The sequence below is a fragment of the Aricia agestis genome, chromosome 6, assembly GCF_905147365.1.
Source record: "Aricia agestis chromosome 6, ilAriAges1.1, whole genome shotgun sequence".
Lineage (NCBI taxonomy): Eukaryota > Metazoa > Arthropoda > Insecta > Lepidoptera > Lycaenidae > Aricia > Aricia agestis.
Window position 1 is genome coordinate 20,369,343 of NC_056411.1, and position 15,297 is coordinate 20,384,639.

The 15,297-nt window shown below is 41.1% G+C and overlaps 1 protein-coding gene across 1 annotated transcript; it reads left to right on the forward strand.

The window, feature by feature from the left end:
* Positions 1-379: 379 nt before the first annotated feature.
* LOC121728191 (TLC domain-containing protein 3A) lies at positions 380-14,111 on the forward strand. The gene is made up of 7 exons (XM_042116327.1): positions 380-548; positions 4,508-4,608; positions 7,988-8,168; positions 10,984-11,127; positions 11,634-11,870; positions 12,222-12,383; positions 12,692-14,111. The coding sequence occupies exons 1-7, from the start codon at positions 528-530 to the stop codon at positions 12,875-12,877; spliced, it is 1,032 nt and encodes a 343-aa protein (XP_041972261.1). The 5' UTR covers positions 380-527; the 3' UTR covers positions 12,878-14,111.
* Positions 14,112-15,297: the final 1,186 nt, after the last annotated feature.

Below are 15,297 nucleotides of genomic sequence, written 5' to 3' on the forward strand. Positions count from 1 at the left end.
TCTTTTTTCCTAATTTAGAGAATAAACATAAGCTGTGACTTGTGAGAGAAGACAGCTAAAGGTTTTTTAAGCATTGGGTGATTTTTATTATCTAAGCCGTAATCGATTTTTCTCACAACGTTTCCAATGTTTCGGTCCACACTCCACACCACTACGGTTAACGGTTTGATTTTAAAAATCATTTTTGTCACTGTCAATTGTCAAATGTGTCTGTTTTAAGCAGTTGTAAGTATCATGTCTCTGGTTATATGACATTTAGGGCAACTTACGTCAGTCAACACCAAATATATACTAGTAATCTGTGGTCAACAGTCAGCTTCTGTCACATGTCAGCTGACGGCTGACCTAACACTTGACAGTTCACACTTCACACTGCAGTTCGCAGCAGACGAAAAATTTCATAAATTCGCAGATCTAATTGTTGATAACTTTATTTTGTGTCATAAAAACAAAACGAAAATCTTATTTTATAATTAAAAACTTTCTGTACAAATAAACCCTATGTGACGACTATTAGATAGCCAAAAATGGAGCTCTCATTTTCTAAGGTAAGTTGAGGAATGATTAATGTTATAATGTAGTAAAATAAAACTGCAATGTACATTTATTATATTGGAGTCTAATATTAAATTATTACGTTTCTGTTGGGACGGTTCTTCTTTTGGGTCAAATCCTCAACAAAGAATGTAAAGTGTAACAAAAAAATTTTTTTTTAATTATATAGTATCTTTCTAAATGGTTAAGAGAACCGATAACAAGTAGAAAATACCGTTAAAAATTACATGATACGTGTTTCCGAAATTTTATTTTTGAATGGTCACCTTATAATGTACCATCGAGGAAATTGATTTCTAGGCAGTTGACAGACCAATGTTGTTTGGTCGGATCAAGTCAATTCAATGTTAATTGTGATCTGTTGGCTGGGTTTGACGTAACACGACCATACTACGTAGGTCCCCTACATGCCTAGGAATCAACGTTTTTTTTTTATGTAATAAAAGGGCAAACGAGCAAACGGGTCACCTGATGGAAAGCAACTTCCGTCGCCCATGTACACTCGCAGCATCAGAAGAGCTGCAAGTGCGTTGCCGGCTTTTTAAGAGGGAACAGGGTAATAGGGGAGGGTAAGGAAAGGAAGGGAAGGGAATAGAGGAGAGTAGAGAAGGGAAGGGAAGGGAATAGAGGAGGGTAGGGGATTGGGCCTCCGGTAAACTCACTCACTCGGCGAAACACTGTTTCACACCGGTTTTCTGTGAAAACGTGGTATTTCTCCGGTCAAGCCGGCCCATTCGTGCCGAAGGATGGCTCTCCCACGTATAAAACTCTCTGATAGTAGATGGTAAACTTCTCTGATAGTACATATTATATTATTACTATTGATCCAGATTCATTGAGAAAAATTTATTTCTGTAGTCCCATTGTTACTAATTTTAGTAGACACTTCATGCTTTCTTTAGTACACACTACACTAGAGATTTGAAATTATATTGTTTTATTAATTAGTATTGATAGACAGCCATGACAGCCTAGACATGCTGGCATAATGTTCACACTATAATGATTTACTATTGTGATAAACATTGTAAATATGAAAAGTGAATTATTTTGAATGAGTATTTAACAGTCAAGCTACTTGTCTTTTTAAAAATGAAGCATAGTTGATAAATATTAATCAAGCAAAATCTCACTCTCAAATCATTATAATATGTGACTTGTCAGTTTAACCATTAACCAAATGCAAAAGTATGTATTAATACATATTACATAATGTAATAAAACAAGACAAACAATAGTCATTGTTTATTAGACCGACCTTGAACATTATTTTGAGCTAATGTTGCAGTTGGTGTGAAATTAACATTAAAGCTTCGGATCTTTCCACTAAATAATAAATTAAAATGCATGTACAGTTAATTAACAAATTTTTGATAATTAGCAACCATTGTGGTGATGTTCATGTTGGCTGAATGCTAATCTGAAGATTACTACTCTACTATAGAGTATATTTTTCCTCATAATGTTAAAAATACATAATATTTAAATTTACAACTACTGCGGATAAAAATTTAAATGTTGTCAAGAGTATTTAATATTTATATAAAATGTAACGGCATGTAAGTATGCCTGACATACAGTCCTTGCTTAGCTCGTACAAATATGCAACATTTCTCCATTTGAAGTATGAGGTTACTGACAAAGCTGCCTTTACGCCCGTGCGAGTTTAAGTAAACTCTGTGTTAAAAAATATCACGCTTCTTTCATAAATAAGAGGAACGAAAGAAATAACATAACCCAGGGTTTAAATCCTGTATCCAAACTGGCCCAACTGGCGGCTCTGGATTTATGTATAGGCATTAGGCAGTATAGTCCATGGCTTATGGGTGGCACCGTCCTATGGCGTGCTAGAGGGGGGGGCGGCAGCGTCCTAGGAATCCTAGGATGGCGGCAGAGTTCGTACATAGGGGCGGCAAAATTAAAATGGCCTATACTCATATAAATCCGGCCCTGCCAACCGGGCCTTACTATCAGTATTCAGTTTTAATCGACCGACTGTTTCGTGGGCCGTGGGCGCCCCGCCCAGCGCCTGCGTGTGACCTCACACATTAATCCTTCACCTTCCCACTGAGATCAGCGCGCGAGGTCGCGATGATAACTCTACACTCACTACGAGGTCGTGCGTTTATTGCACTTAAGTCTTGACCGTAAAGCGATAAACTTTACATGATAGTAAATGTCAGGCCGGCAGCACCTGCAATGCGTATGTTAACGTGGGTTATTCGGGGTTATTTAGAAGTTTGTATTCTTATTTGCCTCTTAAAAGACAGAAATGCATCTTCGACTTGTACGATTTTGCGAGTTATAGGCGGCGTTAATCGGTCACCATCAGGAAATCTCTCCGCCCGTTTCCTCGTCTTATGTCATCCAATATTATGATAATGTATATGCAACTAGTTTAAATGCCGCCCCCGCTGGCCTCTACTCGGTCTGATGTAGCCGTAACGACGAATGTGCTAAGCTAAGCATGAAATTGTTGACAAAATATTTTGATATTACATCATTATATTATTAGGAGGTTGTTTACGCAACGTAAACATCTGACACGTGTAGGGAAACAGAATATAGTATGATATCGACGAAACACAGAACACTCGAGTGTGACGTCATCTTACGGTCAGAGGTGACGTAAGCGAGGACCGCCCTTGTGTCATTAGAAGGCCCATTACTGAATCAATTAACTTGATGACAAACTGATTATCTATAACTGGGTGGTAACTGGTACCATAACTTGTTTAAAGTTATTCTATTAAAACAGTTGTCGATTTGTTCAGTATCTTGAATTATTATTTTTTATGCAATATTATCGCATAACATAAAGCAGTTACCATCAAACACATAAATTGCATTCCCATGATAATAATTATGTCGAATCATCGTACTATGCATCGTTTGTTTGGGGATAATTTTTGCCGTTCAATAGGAAACGGACAAGATCAAACGAGCAAGGAATAGTGGCGTACGAGTTAAGGCGCTGTGGTTGTTGCAAAGTACGTAAAATGGGTTTTTAAAACACGTTTTTAGTAAAGGAAATGTCATTATTTAAGTATAAAATAAATACCGTTTTAAAATTGAGAAAATTTCCTATACGCAAAGGTATATCAGAACACAATTTGAAAAATTCTGCTCGATAGAAAAAAATCTCAAAGATAACTGTTATAACGCTGTTTTTCATAATTAAGTAAATCATTTTATGGCTAAATAACACACTTTCTAGAAATAACAAAAAAATATATTATATGTGTCGTAACCTAACGTAAACGATTTGATATATTTGATTTGTGTAATACTAAAAACAAAAGGTTTTTACTCATATTTTCTATTATCAAGGCGGGAGGCGAGCGCATAACAGCCACTGTACAAGGTGCGCTGATATGAATGTTATTTTAATGTTCTTAACGTCGATATTCGTACTGACAGACATCGACCTACTTATTTTAGGGACTACTGGGCTTTAAAAGACTATTGACTATTGAGCATTCTGCTGCATATGCATTAGCAATAACGCCTCCGTAGTCCAGTGGTTTAGAGCGTGGCTCTTGACTCGGAGGTCGTGGGTTCCATTCCCGCGTTGGAAACATGTTATTTCCAAGTTTGATTAGGACAATGCAGGCTGATCACCTTATTGTCTGATAAGTGATAACTGATAAGTAAGACGGTCCATGCGTCAGATGGGCATTTAAAAAGTCGGTCCTGCGCCTGATCTCTAGCCAGTCGCGTCGTTATTATGAGAGTAAAGGAATAAGTGCTCTTGTGTACTGCGCATACACTTGGGTACTATAAAATTACTCCTCCTCCTGGTTTCAACGAAACCGGCCACCGTCACCGAAACCGGTGTGGGAGTTATTATTATAATAGTTCATTTCAAATGAGCCCCCTCAATTATATTCTCAACGGGTAGTCCCTGTATATTGTTGTCCTGCTCACATGCCACTGCACCCCGATGTTCCAGACGCGGCACCAGCGACTGGTGACGCTGGCGCTGGGCGCGGTGAACGTCGGCGCGCTGCTCGGCGCGTTGCTGCTCGTCAGCGGCCTGCGTCCTGAGGACAGGTGAGATATTTTGTACTAGAGCTGCCCACCACAAATTGTTGTATTCTGAGTGTCTAACTCCGCCGTAGCTGCCGGCAAAAACTCGAAGGGCAAGGCCGCTATTAGCCATTAGGGCTTTAAAGATCTTCCTTAAAAAATTAAACGGCCCGCTCATGATCTAGCTTCAGGCTTCGGCTAGTATAGACAGTCTCAGTCTATACTAGCCGAAGCCTCTCTTTTCCGAATTCCTATTTCCAACCTAATATGTTTAATGTTTATTGTTGTAACTTGTATGTGATACTTAATAAGACTATTAAACTGCATGACATTTTCTGGAATTGAAATGCTTGTGGCATATAATTTTAACAACGGGCATACTCTGCGGTTCAATTTACAATAAAGATTATAATCCATAAACTCAATGACTGTTTACTGTTTACGCTTGAAATAGAATCTCTAGTCACCTTTAAAACAATAATGAAGCGTCTGGTCCCCAGAGAGCGGCCTTCCGCGCCAATATAGCGCGGCCGGGGGATAAACAATGGCATAAGTGCTCGATTGACTTGGTAGTTGGTACATTACCACTTGCCGGTGACGACTTTGTTTGCGAGTATCATATCATACTGATCTACATCACTGTTTTTCAACTTTTTTATGGTGCGATCCCATGAGATGAAAAAAAAGATATATAAGTACTTTGCTTTTTGTCATCATGTACCTACATGTATATTTATGAAAACATTATCACTATATTTTTGTTAAAATTTCTTCTACTAAATGTAATATCAATCTTCTAGTTTTTTAAATCAGCCAAGTAATAACTAAATGATAAATCATCCAGTTCTGTCGTTATAAATGAGACATACGGAGATTTTCTTAAGCCTATCTTTCTTCAAACAAAAAAAACTCAGTCAAATATGGTTATTGGTTACGTCAACTTACGTAATCCCTCAAATTTATGCATCAACATGATACGAAGTACAGCTTGTCCCGAGATGAGCGTTATCGGCGAGATGACGCGCCAATCGCCATGCCGCGTGCGGATTTATTCAGCTGATAACACCGAGTGTCATGAGCTTGCGTCAGGCTCAGGCGGCCTTGAGGTGTTTGCTCTCCTGTAAAAGTATCTATGGCTGACGTGCGAGATCCATACTAATCTTAGATATTAATATTGTAAATGCGAAAGTGTATCTATTTGTTTCCCTGTCTCTTTGTTACCCCTTTCACGCCCGAACCGCTTGTGGCGGTACCCACAATTGATGGCCTCACAATCCTGCATCACGCTATCGAAGTTTCGGAGAACGACAAGATAAAATAATATACATATACAACGTCAATGATGTCAGTGGGTTTCGGCCTGACCTAGCATAGTACGATCTCGCTCGCTCGCAATTCGGAAGATCTTTCTTTTCGGCCGCCACTTACGTCGCTAAAAGCTAAGCCGATTTTGCTGAAACTTCTTATGGAGATATTTTGAGTCCCGGGAAAGGACATAGAATATTTTTTATCCCGAAAAAATGTACGGTTCCCGCGCGATAAACGAATTTTAGCGCAACAGAGTTGCGGGCGACATTCAGTAGGTCTTAAAGTATATAAACGTATATATTACTCTATAATTAACGATATTGACTATATAATATTTAAGTCCCTCCCTCACATAAAGTTAATATACCTAGCGGAAAAGAGCAACAATCTCGAGCTGTCAAACGAAACCGAAATTTATTTACGTCTGTACTCTGCGTGTAAAAAATTGTTTACGTATAATATGTTACGGTCAAAGACCGAAAACGCTCAGTGAGCGAAAAAAAGGCTCACAATGCGTTGTGGTCACAGTGAAACGGCCACGACGCGTTCTGGTAATCACAAAGCGAAATTCGTGTTGTGACTGACGTGCTATTCGACCACAACGCGTTGTGGTAATAGAGAAAAGCCATGACGCGTTCCGAGCATTGAAAAACAGCCACGACGCGAATCCGTGTTGCGGCCCTAATAAAAACGGCCACGACGCACAAGCATCTTTCTAAGAGATTAAATTGTCAACGTGCCTATAAGTGCCGACTAGACGTCAAACAGATGAAAAAAATGGTTCTGCTGTCATCTATCACTTGTCTCTTTTTATCACGCAGTGTTACTGATAGTGACATCTCGCTTGCTCAGGTCTTTGTTTCTCTATTCTGCTTTATGCTCCCTTCCCTCAAGAGACCAGCCATCTTGATTAAGCTACGTTACGTACGGTACGCTACGAGTATAGGAGAGAATGATACAAAGAGAATATTTTATTTCAGTTAGGTAATGTTTATTATTTGTAATCAACAAATTACTATTAATTTTTAACATTTTATTGCCATGAATAACATGTTATAAAGACCAGCGGGGCTAAAATGACCACATTTAGCAATTCCTCTCAATCAATTCAGCAAATGAATTCTCAAAACTGTCAAACTCACAAATGTCAAATCAGTACAAATATACAGAAATGAATTGCAAGCAGAGTTGCATTTTGCGATTTTAGAAAAATGAATCATAATATGATTCATATCATGATTCTTCAAAGCGACCATTTTAGCCCGGCAGACTACATCTCTACATATCCGACAAAATATGAGTGCCATTTCATACTGTACCATCTTATAGTTACTTTCATATACCACAAATAAACATTATTATTCCTGCTCTGTTTATCAGCAATCCGTCCAGTCCTTGCTGCTAAATGTCATAATTATACGTGGGAGAGCCATGCTTCGGCACGAATGGGCCGGCTCGACCGGAGAAATACCACGTTCTCACAGAAAACCGGCGTGAAACAGCGCTTGCGCTGTGTTTCGCCGAGTGAGTGAGTTTACCGGAGGCCCAATCCCCTACTCTATTTCCTTCCTTACCCTCCCCTATTCCCTTCCCTTCCCATCGCTACCCTCCCCTATTACCCTATTTTCTCTTAAAAGGCCGGCAACGCACCTGCAGCTCTTCTGATGCTGCGAGTGTCCATGGACGACGGAAGTTGCTTTCCATCAGGTGACCCGTTTGCTCGTTTGCCCCCTTATTTCATAAAAAATTAATATAATGCATAACAATGCATTATATTAATTATCACACAGTTGTATCAAATAGTTTTATTTTTTAATACAGACACAGTCTGCGTTACTGTGAAACTATATATTATTATATTATACCATATATTATATTAATCGTTTACTGTTACAGTAAACGATTACTACACCGTACAGTACGGGTACCTACTACACCGTACAGTACGTTGTAGTCCTCGTGCTACAATAGTAATCAAGATGGTCGAGTCGAGAGCCGAGAGAGCTATCGTGATTACTATAAAGTATAAACAGATGGAGAATATATTTTGTTGTAGAAGGAATGTTTGCAATAACCGCCCTAACCCTGTTTCCAGGATCTCGGTGCGTCGCGGCGCGGCGCTGTTGGGTCTGGGCCTGGCGTACTTCTGGTCGCTGTTCTCGCTGCTGGCGGCGCTGGCGCTGCGCACGGCGGCGGGCGCGCGCGCTCGGCGCCGCCACCGCCTCTCCGCTGCCGACGCGCTAGACGTCGCTAACAAACTCGTGTCCGCCGTGCAGGTGCGTTTGTCTCGCGTCTCCGGGATCTCGGTGCGTCGCGGCGCGGCGTATACGCCATACTGCACTGCAGCCGCAAACTGTAGTACCGTACCGTAGCTGTAGTTTAATTTAGCGTTAACTTGAATTATCCGGACTTACCCTCTATCCGAACTTACCCCTATTAACTACCTCTATATATTTATATCCATATCGAAAACTTCCATTCGATTGTATTTTTAACCCCCGACAAAAAAGAGGGGTGTTATAAGTTTGACGTGTCCGTCTGTCTGTCTGTCTGTCTGTGTGTGTGTGTGTATCTGTCCGTGGCATCGTAGCATCCAAACGGGTGGACCGATTTTGATCTAGTTTTTTTTGTTTGAAAGCTGACACGATCGAGAGTGTTCTTAGCTATAATTCATCATCATCAGCCTGCTGGACAATCACGGTTTATTTGGTTCATGAAAGGCCGTTAACAACTTGTAGTCGTTTGATAGGTTTTATATTTCATTTTAGTTCGTGATATTTGTGAATATACAATATACGTATACACATAATAATGGAAAGTTGACCTGGTGCTGCAGCATCACCTGGTAATCAATAGGATATCCAACTCCTCGCCAACTAAGAGTAGAGGTTTCGTGTTTGGGCTCATTTTAATTGTGACAACCAGTAAGAAGTAGATCCATACTAATATTATAAATGCGAAAGTATCTCTGTCTGTCTGTCTGTCTGTCTGTCTGTCTGTCTGTCTGTCTGTCTGTCTTGCTTTCACGCCAAAACTACTGAACCGATTGCAATGAAATTTTGTACACAGTTATTCTAGAGTCTGAGAAAGGACATAGGCTACATTTTGATGTGGGAAAATATCTTATTTCCATGAAAATATCGATGAAAATGAATTCGCATTGCGCGTGGCCAGCGCTCATCCCGGGGGTCCTGGGTTCGAGTCCCGCAGGCGGAACAAAAAGTTTTCAATGTTCCTGGGTCTTGGATGTGTATTAAAATAAAATTTCAAAAATCTTAAACATATTTTATGTATAATATTATAAAAAATCCAGAAATATATCGACGCAATGAACATTTTAGTTCTAATACGATTCAACAGATGGCGTTTTATTTTTTACTTTATTGTAACATAGAACTAATCATACTTATTAGTTAGTATGTTTTTGTTTATAGTTTTTAATACGTTAGAATATTATGTTTAACTAGCTGTTGCCCGCGACTTCGTCCGCGTGGACTTCAGTTTATAGCGCGCGATGTCAACAAAATTGGTGTCAAAAGCTTTTATAAAAAAACCCTGGTACCCCTTAAATCAATACAGCTGTGCAGTGTGCACACAATAAGTATTAAATTTTTTTATATTAAACTTTATATTTTATGCCAAATTTTAAAGCTTATTTAGCTCCAATTACACAACTTTACCCATAAACTATTTATCATTGATAGATTTAAGGTTACGTCACTGCACAGATAAAGTACTGAGTTATTTAATACCGTAGAATAGATATAACAATCGAAAAAAATCGAAACTTAAATGTAACATGATACCACGTCTTATAGGAAGACTTTTGAGCAAGCGTCAGCGCGATGTAGAAGACGCACGGCGCCATCTATTATGAATTGTTGGAATTAACTTAATTTGAACAAATTTACGCATTTTCACCCCCTTACAACCCTTTTTTCCAGTAAAAAAGTAGCCTATGTCCTTTCTCAGGCTTTAGACTATTTGTATACAAAATTTCATTACAATCGGTTCGGTAGTTTTGGCGTTTGGCGTGAAAGCGAGACTGACAGACAGACAGACAGACAGAGATACTTTTGGCGTTTGGCGTGAAAGCGAGACTGACAGACAGACAGACAGACAGAGATACTTTCGCATTTATAATATTAGTATAGATTATGTGCACACTGCACAGCTGTTTTTGGGTATTTTGATTAATTAAGGGCCGCGCTTCACCGGAATGGCAGCGGCGAGGCGAGCACTTTCAGCGCTGCCATTCCGGTGTAGCGCGGCCCTAAGAGGGGTACCACTTACCAGGGTTTTAAAAAGTTTTTAAATTTGACACAAATTTTGTTGACACCGCGCGCTATAAACTAAAGTCCACGCGGACGAAGTCGCGGGCAACAGCTAGTAAAGTATAAACAGTAAATATTTACATGCTGATGCTGCAGCATCACCTGGATTCTATAGGAACCGAGCTTCGTATGAACCCAAAGTGGAGGTTTCATGTTTGGGCTCATTTTAACGGCCTCATCGAAAAGGACATTGATAGATGGTAATCATGAGAATATGATTCTGTTGATAGAAATTACTCTGCACTATAACCAACACAAGTTTAAAAAGTATGAAATAAAATTAAATTAAGAAATTTAAAGAAAACCCCGCCAAAACAACTTTAAAAAGTAATGAAATAATATTTACTGCCTTTAAGTTCAAATGATTCCTAACTTTTGTAAAGTAATAATTATTTTAGTCCATAATCGTTGTCAAGGTGTGTCGGGGGACCGCTAATGTAGATGTTTAATTTCACTTAACAAGTTTAAGGATCAATTCACAGCGATCTGAATCGAGATAGGTAATCAGCGACTTGGCGGTTGTAGGTTGTAGTTTACTTGGCGGTCCCCCGACACACCGTGACAACAATTATGGACTAAAATAATAATTACTTTACACAAGTTAGGAATCATTTGAACTTAAAGGCAGTAAATATTATTTCATTACTTTTTAAAGTTGTTTTGGTGGGGGTTTTTTTAAATTTCTTAATTACTACCTTTAATGTGTGCAAAAAACCAAACGAATCAAAAAATTCAGTTCAAGTTTTGAACGTTTCAGGCGGCGCTGTGTTGCGTGGCGGGTGCGGTGGTGTGCGCGTGGTCGTGCGCGCGCGACTTCCTGCGCGCGTCGCACTACATGTCGGAGGCGTACGCGTGGTTCGGCGCCGCATACTTCTTCTACGACATATGGTCCATGTACACGGTGAGAATTGTTTTGTTTCCGCAATATAATAAATTATGTCGGAGAGATTTCGATTCGGTAACTTCTTAGGGAAGGTAAACTGCTTCGTTATGGCATCAGTATTTGGCCGGACGCCCCGTTAATTGAAGATTTTTTGATCCCTCTTCCCCTCAAAGTACAGACTTGGAAAGTAAATCTTTCATGAACCTCTCCCCCTAGACTACCTCTCGTGATTAATGGACGCCCCCTTTTCAATTAATGTTTTCAATTTTCAGCTTCTTTCGGACGTCCCGAGACCCACACGATTTAAAAAAAATAAAATCGTCCGCAATACGATCTGTAAAAAAATTATACGGCTCCAGAATCTATCGAATCGGACAGCTGCCTAGAAGTTATTATCGCTCGAAGTAAAATTATTTTCGATTCACAATTTTTACAGCATTCCAGCGCCTCTAGCGGCGATCATTACAAACTAACGTTCTAAGTATTCATGTGCGTGTGCTGACCTCACCTGACCGGTGTCCCAGGTGTACGTGCACAGCGTCACCGGCGGCGAGGGCGGGGCCGGGGGTGACAAGCGGCGCGCGGGCGGGGACGCGCCGCCCAAGCCCACGTTCCTGGCGTACTGCCGCCACGAGCCGGTGATCCTGCTGCACCACGCGTTCGTGGGCGGGTTCGGCTTCCTCGTGATAGTGCACCTGCGCGGCGGCCTCGGCGACTGCGTCTTCGGCTGGGTCTACCTCATGGAGCTCAGCACGCCGCTGGTAATTAAATCGACTATCGCTTCGTTCGAGGTCCCGTTTGAGCTTAAAACTTACCGCGTCTTTAAGTTCGTGACACGTGATAGCTCTTTAATACAAAAATTTACACGAAATACCCTAGACCCTGGACCCTACAGGCTACATAGCTCCGCCTGGCAGCAGCCAGAAAAGTTATTGTTAGTTTTTAAAAACACGAGTCCACCATAGTTGCCGCTGTGGGTTAGGTGGCCGGGATCGGGTCCGCGTGCTGGTCAATTAATTGTCGAACATCCTCACTGACGGGCTTTTATTGAGAAATCGACGTTACGTGATTGGTAATTTATATTTAGTAAATAATCAATGTGATGTTACCAGGTGTCGGCGCGCGGCGTGCTGGCGCGGCTGCGGCTGCAGGGGACGGCGGCGTACCGCGCCAACGGGCTGGCGATGCTGGTGGTGTTCCTGCTGTGCCGCGTCGTCGCGCTGCCGCTCGTGCTGCGGCACTACAGCACAGTGCTCGGCCTGGGCTTCTGGGAGGTACGTCCCGCGCCAACGGCGGCATAATATGTTAAGCTTAGCAACTTACACAGTACCTCACGACTAACGTTGACTTGACATAACCCGACCAAATGAGGTAGCCTAGCAGCTGTCTCGTTCCATCTGCCTGCCTACGTATTAATTTCTGGTGGTACATTTAGGAAGTGACATCTTTGTAATTTGCATTTAAACGTGTTTTCTAACAATAGCTATTTGAGGATGAAAATGCACTTACTGAATACAATATTGTCGTCTATTGTAATTTTTGATGAGCCAATATGTTAAACTTGGTGTTCATCGTGTTTCAGGCGCTGGGCACGCTGCCGAGGGGCTGCCTGATATCCATGAGCATCCTGCTGCTGCCGCAGCTGTACTGGTTCTACCTCATGTCGCGCGGCGCCATCAAGATCTTCTTCGGCAAACCGCGCGCGGAGGCGGCGGGCGCGGGGGGCGGGGCCGCGGGCGGGGCGGGGGAGGTGGCGCGGCGCCGGTGATGCGCGCGCCGCCGGCGGTAGGCCGCACCCCGCCCCGGCCGCCCCGCTCCCGACACTCGCCGAGCTATAAAAGGTCACGCTAATTCAAGTAACCCGTTCAATACGACACTTTCTAAACGTCTACCATCAGCATTGTGAAATACAAAGTTGCTGGAGAGACATAAAGAACGAGTTTGTATGAATGTTGGTCCCTCGATGGACGTTTGAGATGTTGTAACTCGACATTAGGATTTGCGTTCACGTGTTGAGTGTTTTTTTCGATGTTAGTTTGACTGCTTCCACCGCAGAAGTCTTCGAGTAATTATTTTATATGATCAGGAAAGTATAAAACGTGACTGTATTGTGCCTTCCTGGTCAGAAAAGGTTTAGTTTCGAATCCGTAAAGAAAATCTATTTCAAAAAACTTCTTCCAGTTTTCCATTACTTTGCATTTACTTTTTAAATATATACTCTTTACATCTATTAGAGATATTTAGTCGCAAATGTATTGCATCACTTTCTTTTCCAATTAACGCTATATACTCTTCCTTGTCACACATCTATGTAGGTTTAACTTTTAATATTTGTGGTGCTGGCTGTCGACTGGTATGTGTGTTAAGACGCGTGCGTGCTTGTGTGCGGGCGGCTGCGCGAAATGCGTACGGTACGTGCGTGCGCGTGCGATGCATGCGTGCGTGTCAAACGTAAGTTTGTCAGGTATGACTTGACATTTAAACTTATTAAATATGTATTTCATTGACAAAAATGTTTATATTATCTGAGAGGCTAAAAGTATTTCGTTGATTATTCGATTTTGACGTATTGAGGGCAAAAAGTTTACTCAAATGTTTATTATGTATGTTATAACTTATACCCATTACTATAACCATTAGATGTCGGCGTCAACTCTATACCAAAGAGTGATTTAAGGTCACAGTACACATCAACTCGGAAAGGGATGGGCACCGTATCGCCTCGAGCCGTTCGATATAGTTTGTATGAAACTCCCTACTGCGACGCACACTAAGCGAAACCGTAACGTAAACGCCTCGCCTCGGAAGTCGGAACAGGCTCCGAACCGGGATGCGACGCGTGGTCAACTAGTCGTCCACCCGCTTACGGCTCGTCGTCCACCCGCTTACGGCTAGTCGTCCCCGTGCATAGGTCTCTCCGTACTCAAGCTTACGTTTCTTCGTCCACCCTTACCCCTTTCCCCTTCCCCGAGCCGTAAGCGAGGCGTCGCCTAGCCGTAGCCGAGTTGACGAGCAGGCGCTACTGATACGCTTCGGTTACGTGCATACGTTAGGTTGACGCCTGGTTGACGGCGAGGCTCGAGGCGATACGGTGACGATCCCTTTCCGAGTCGATATGTGTGCTGTGACCTACATCCGTGCCCATGTTACATGTTATACTCTGATTTGTAATCGCAGTCAGTAAAATTGATCCCTCTTACTTTGTCACTTTGTAGAAATACCATTATTCGCTATTGACTGCAATTATAAATCAGAGTGTTCGACGCGTGTCGCGTGTGATCTTATGTAATAAGGCCCCTACACGTAGCACCGGGAGAGATAAACACGATTGTCACATGTACACTGTACCGGGTGTGACAAAACAAAGTGATAATAACAGCGTTTTACCATGCAATAAAACGCTTATTAACTATACTTACCTAATTCAAAGCCAAATAATGAGAGTGGCAACACTATTTTTTCGTATGTGTGGCGGAAATAGTACCTAAACGACTTCTATATCCTCCTACGTCACCCGCTTTCTGCCTCCCTATTGGTTGACGTTTAGTTCTAAGTTTTTCCATCAGGTGGCAGAGTTGAGCTTTTAACAGCACAACGGATTTGGAGCCATTGCGTTTAAAATTACAGGCAGAATTTAAAGTTGGCTTTGAATTAGGTAAGTATGGTTAATAAGCGTTTTATTGCAGGGTAAAACGCTGTTATTAACTTACTGTACCGTAATTCAAAGCCAAATAATGAGAGCTGTCTGATATCGCCTGGTGGAAGAAAGATAAGATAACCGAATTAAACATAAATTGATTCAATAAAAAAAGCTTACGTAGATGATGGAATAGAAATGATTTTGTAGTATAAAAGAAATACCAAAATGGATAATTGAAAACACACATATTTTCACATAGTAAGACTGTCAGTATTTATACTACATTTTTTAAGCATAATATTTAAACAATCATTATTTTCACTAAAGAAGAAAAGATAATATTTTACCAAAATAAAAACATAAATGCCTGCCTAGCATTTTATAAATTTTTTGCTTTTGGCACTTAACTTTTAGTCAAGTTAAGTTTTTAATTATTAATTATAGCTTAAAGACAGAGATGTGAAAAATAGTTTAGGAAAAGTATTTAAATACAAAATGCAAATGCATAGTTGTTAGGACTATTTCAAATATAAATACAAAATAGTTTT

What these genes read in the sequence shown, in the direction of transcription:
- LOC121728191 (XM_042116327.1), top strand. Translation starts at nt 528, where the DNA reads ATGGAGCTCTCATTTTCTAAG. An exon ending in ACATATGGTCCATGTACACG is followed by an intron (nt 11,128 to 11,633) that starts GTGAGAATTGTT and finishes CCGGTGTCCCAG; the next exon opens with GTGTACGTGCACAGCGTCAC. An exon ending in TCGGCCTGGGCTTCTGGGAG is followed by an intron (nt 12,384 to 12,691) that starts GTACGTCCCGCG and finishes ATCGTGTTTCAG; the next exon opens with GCGCTGGGCACGCTGCCGAG.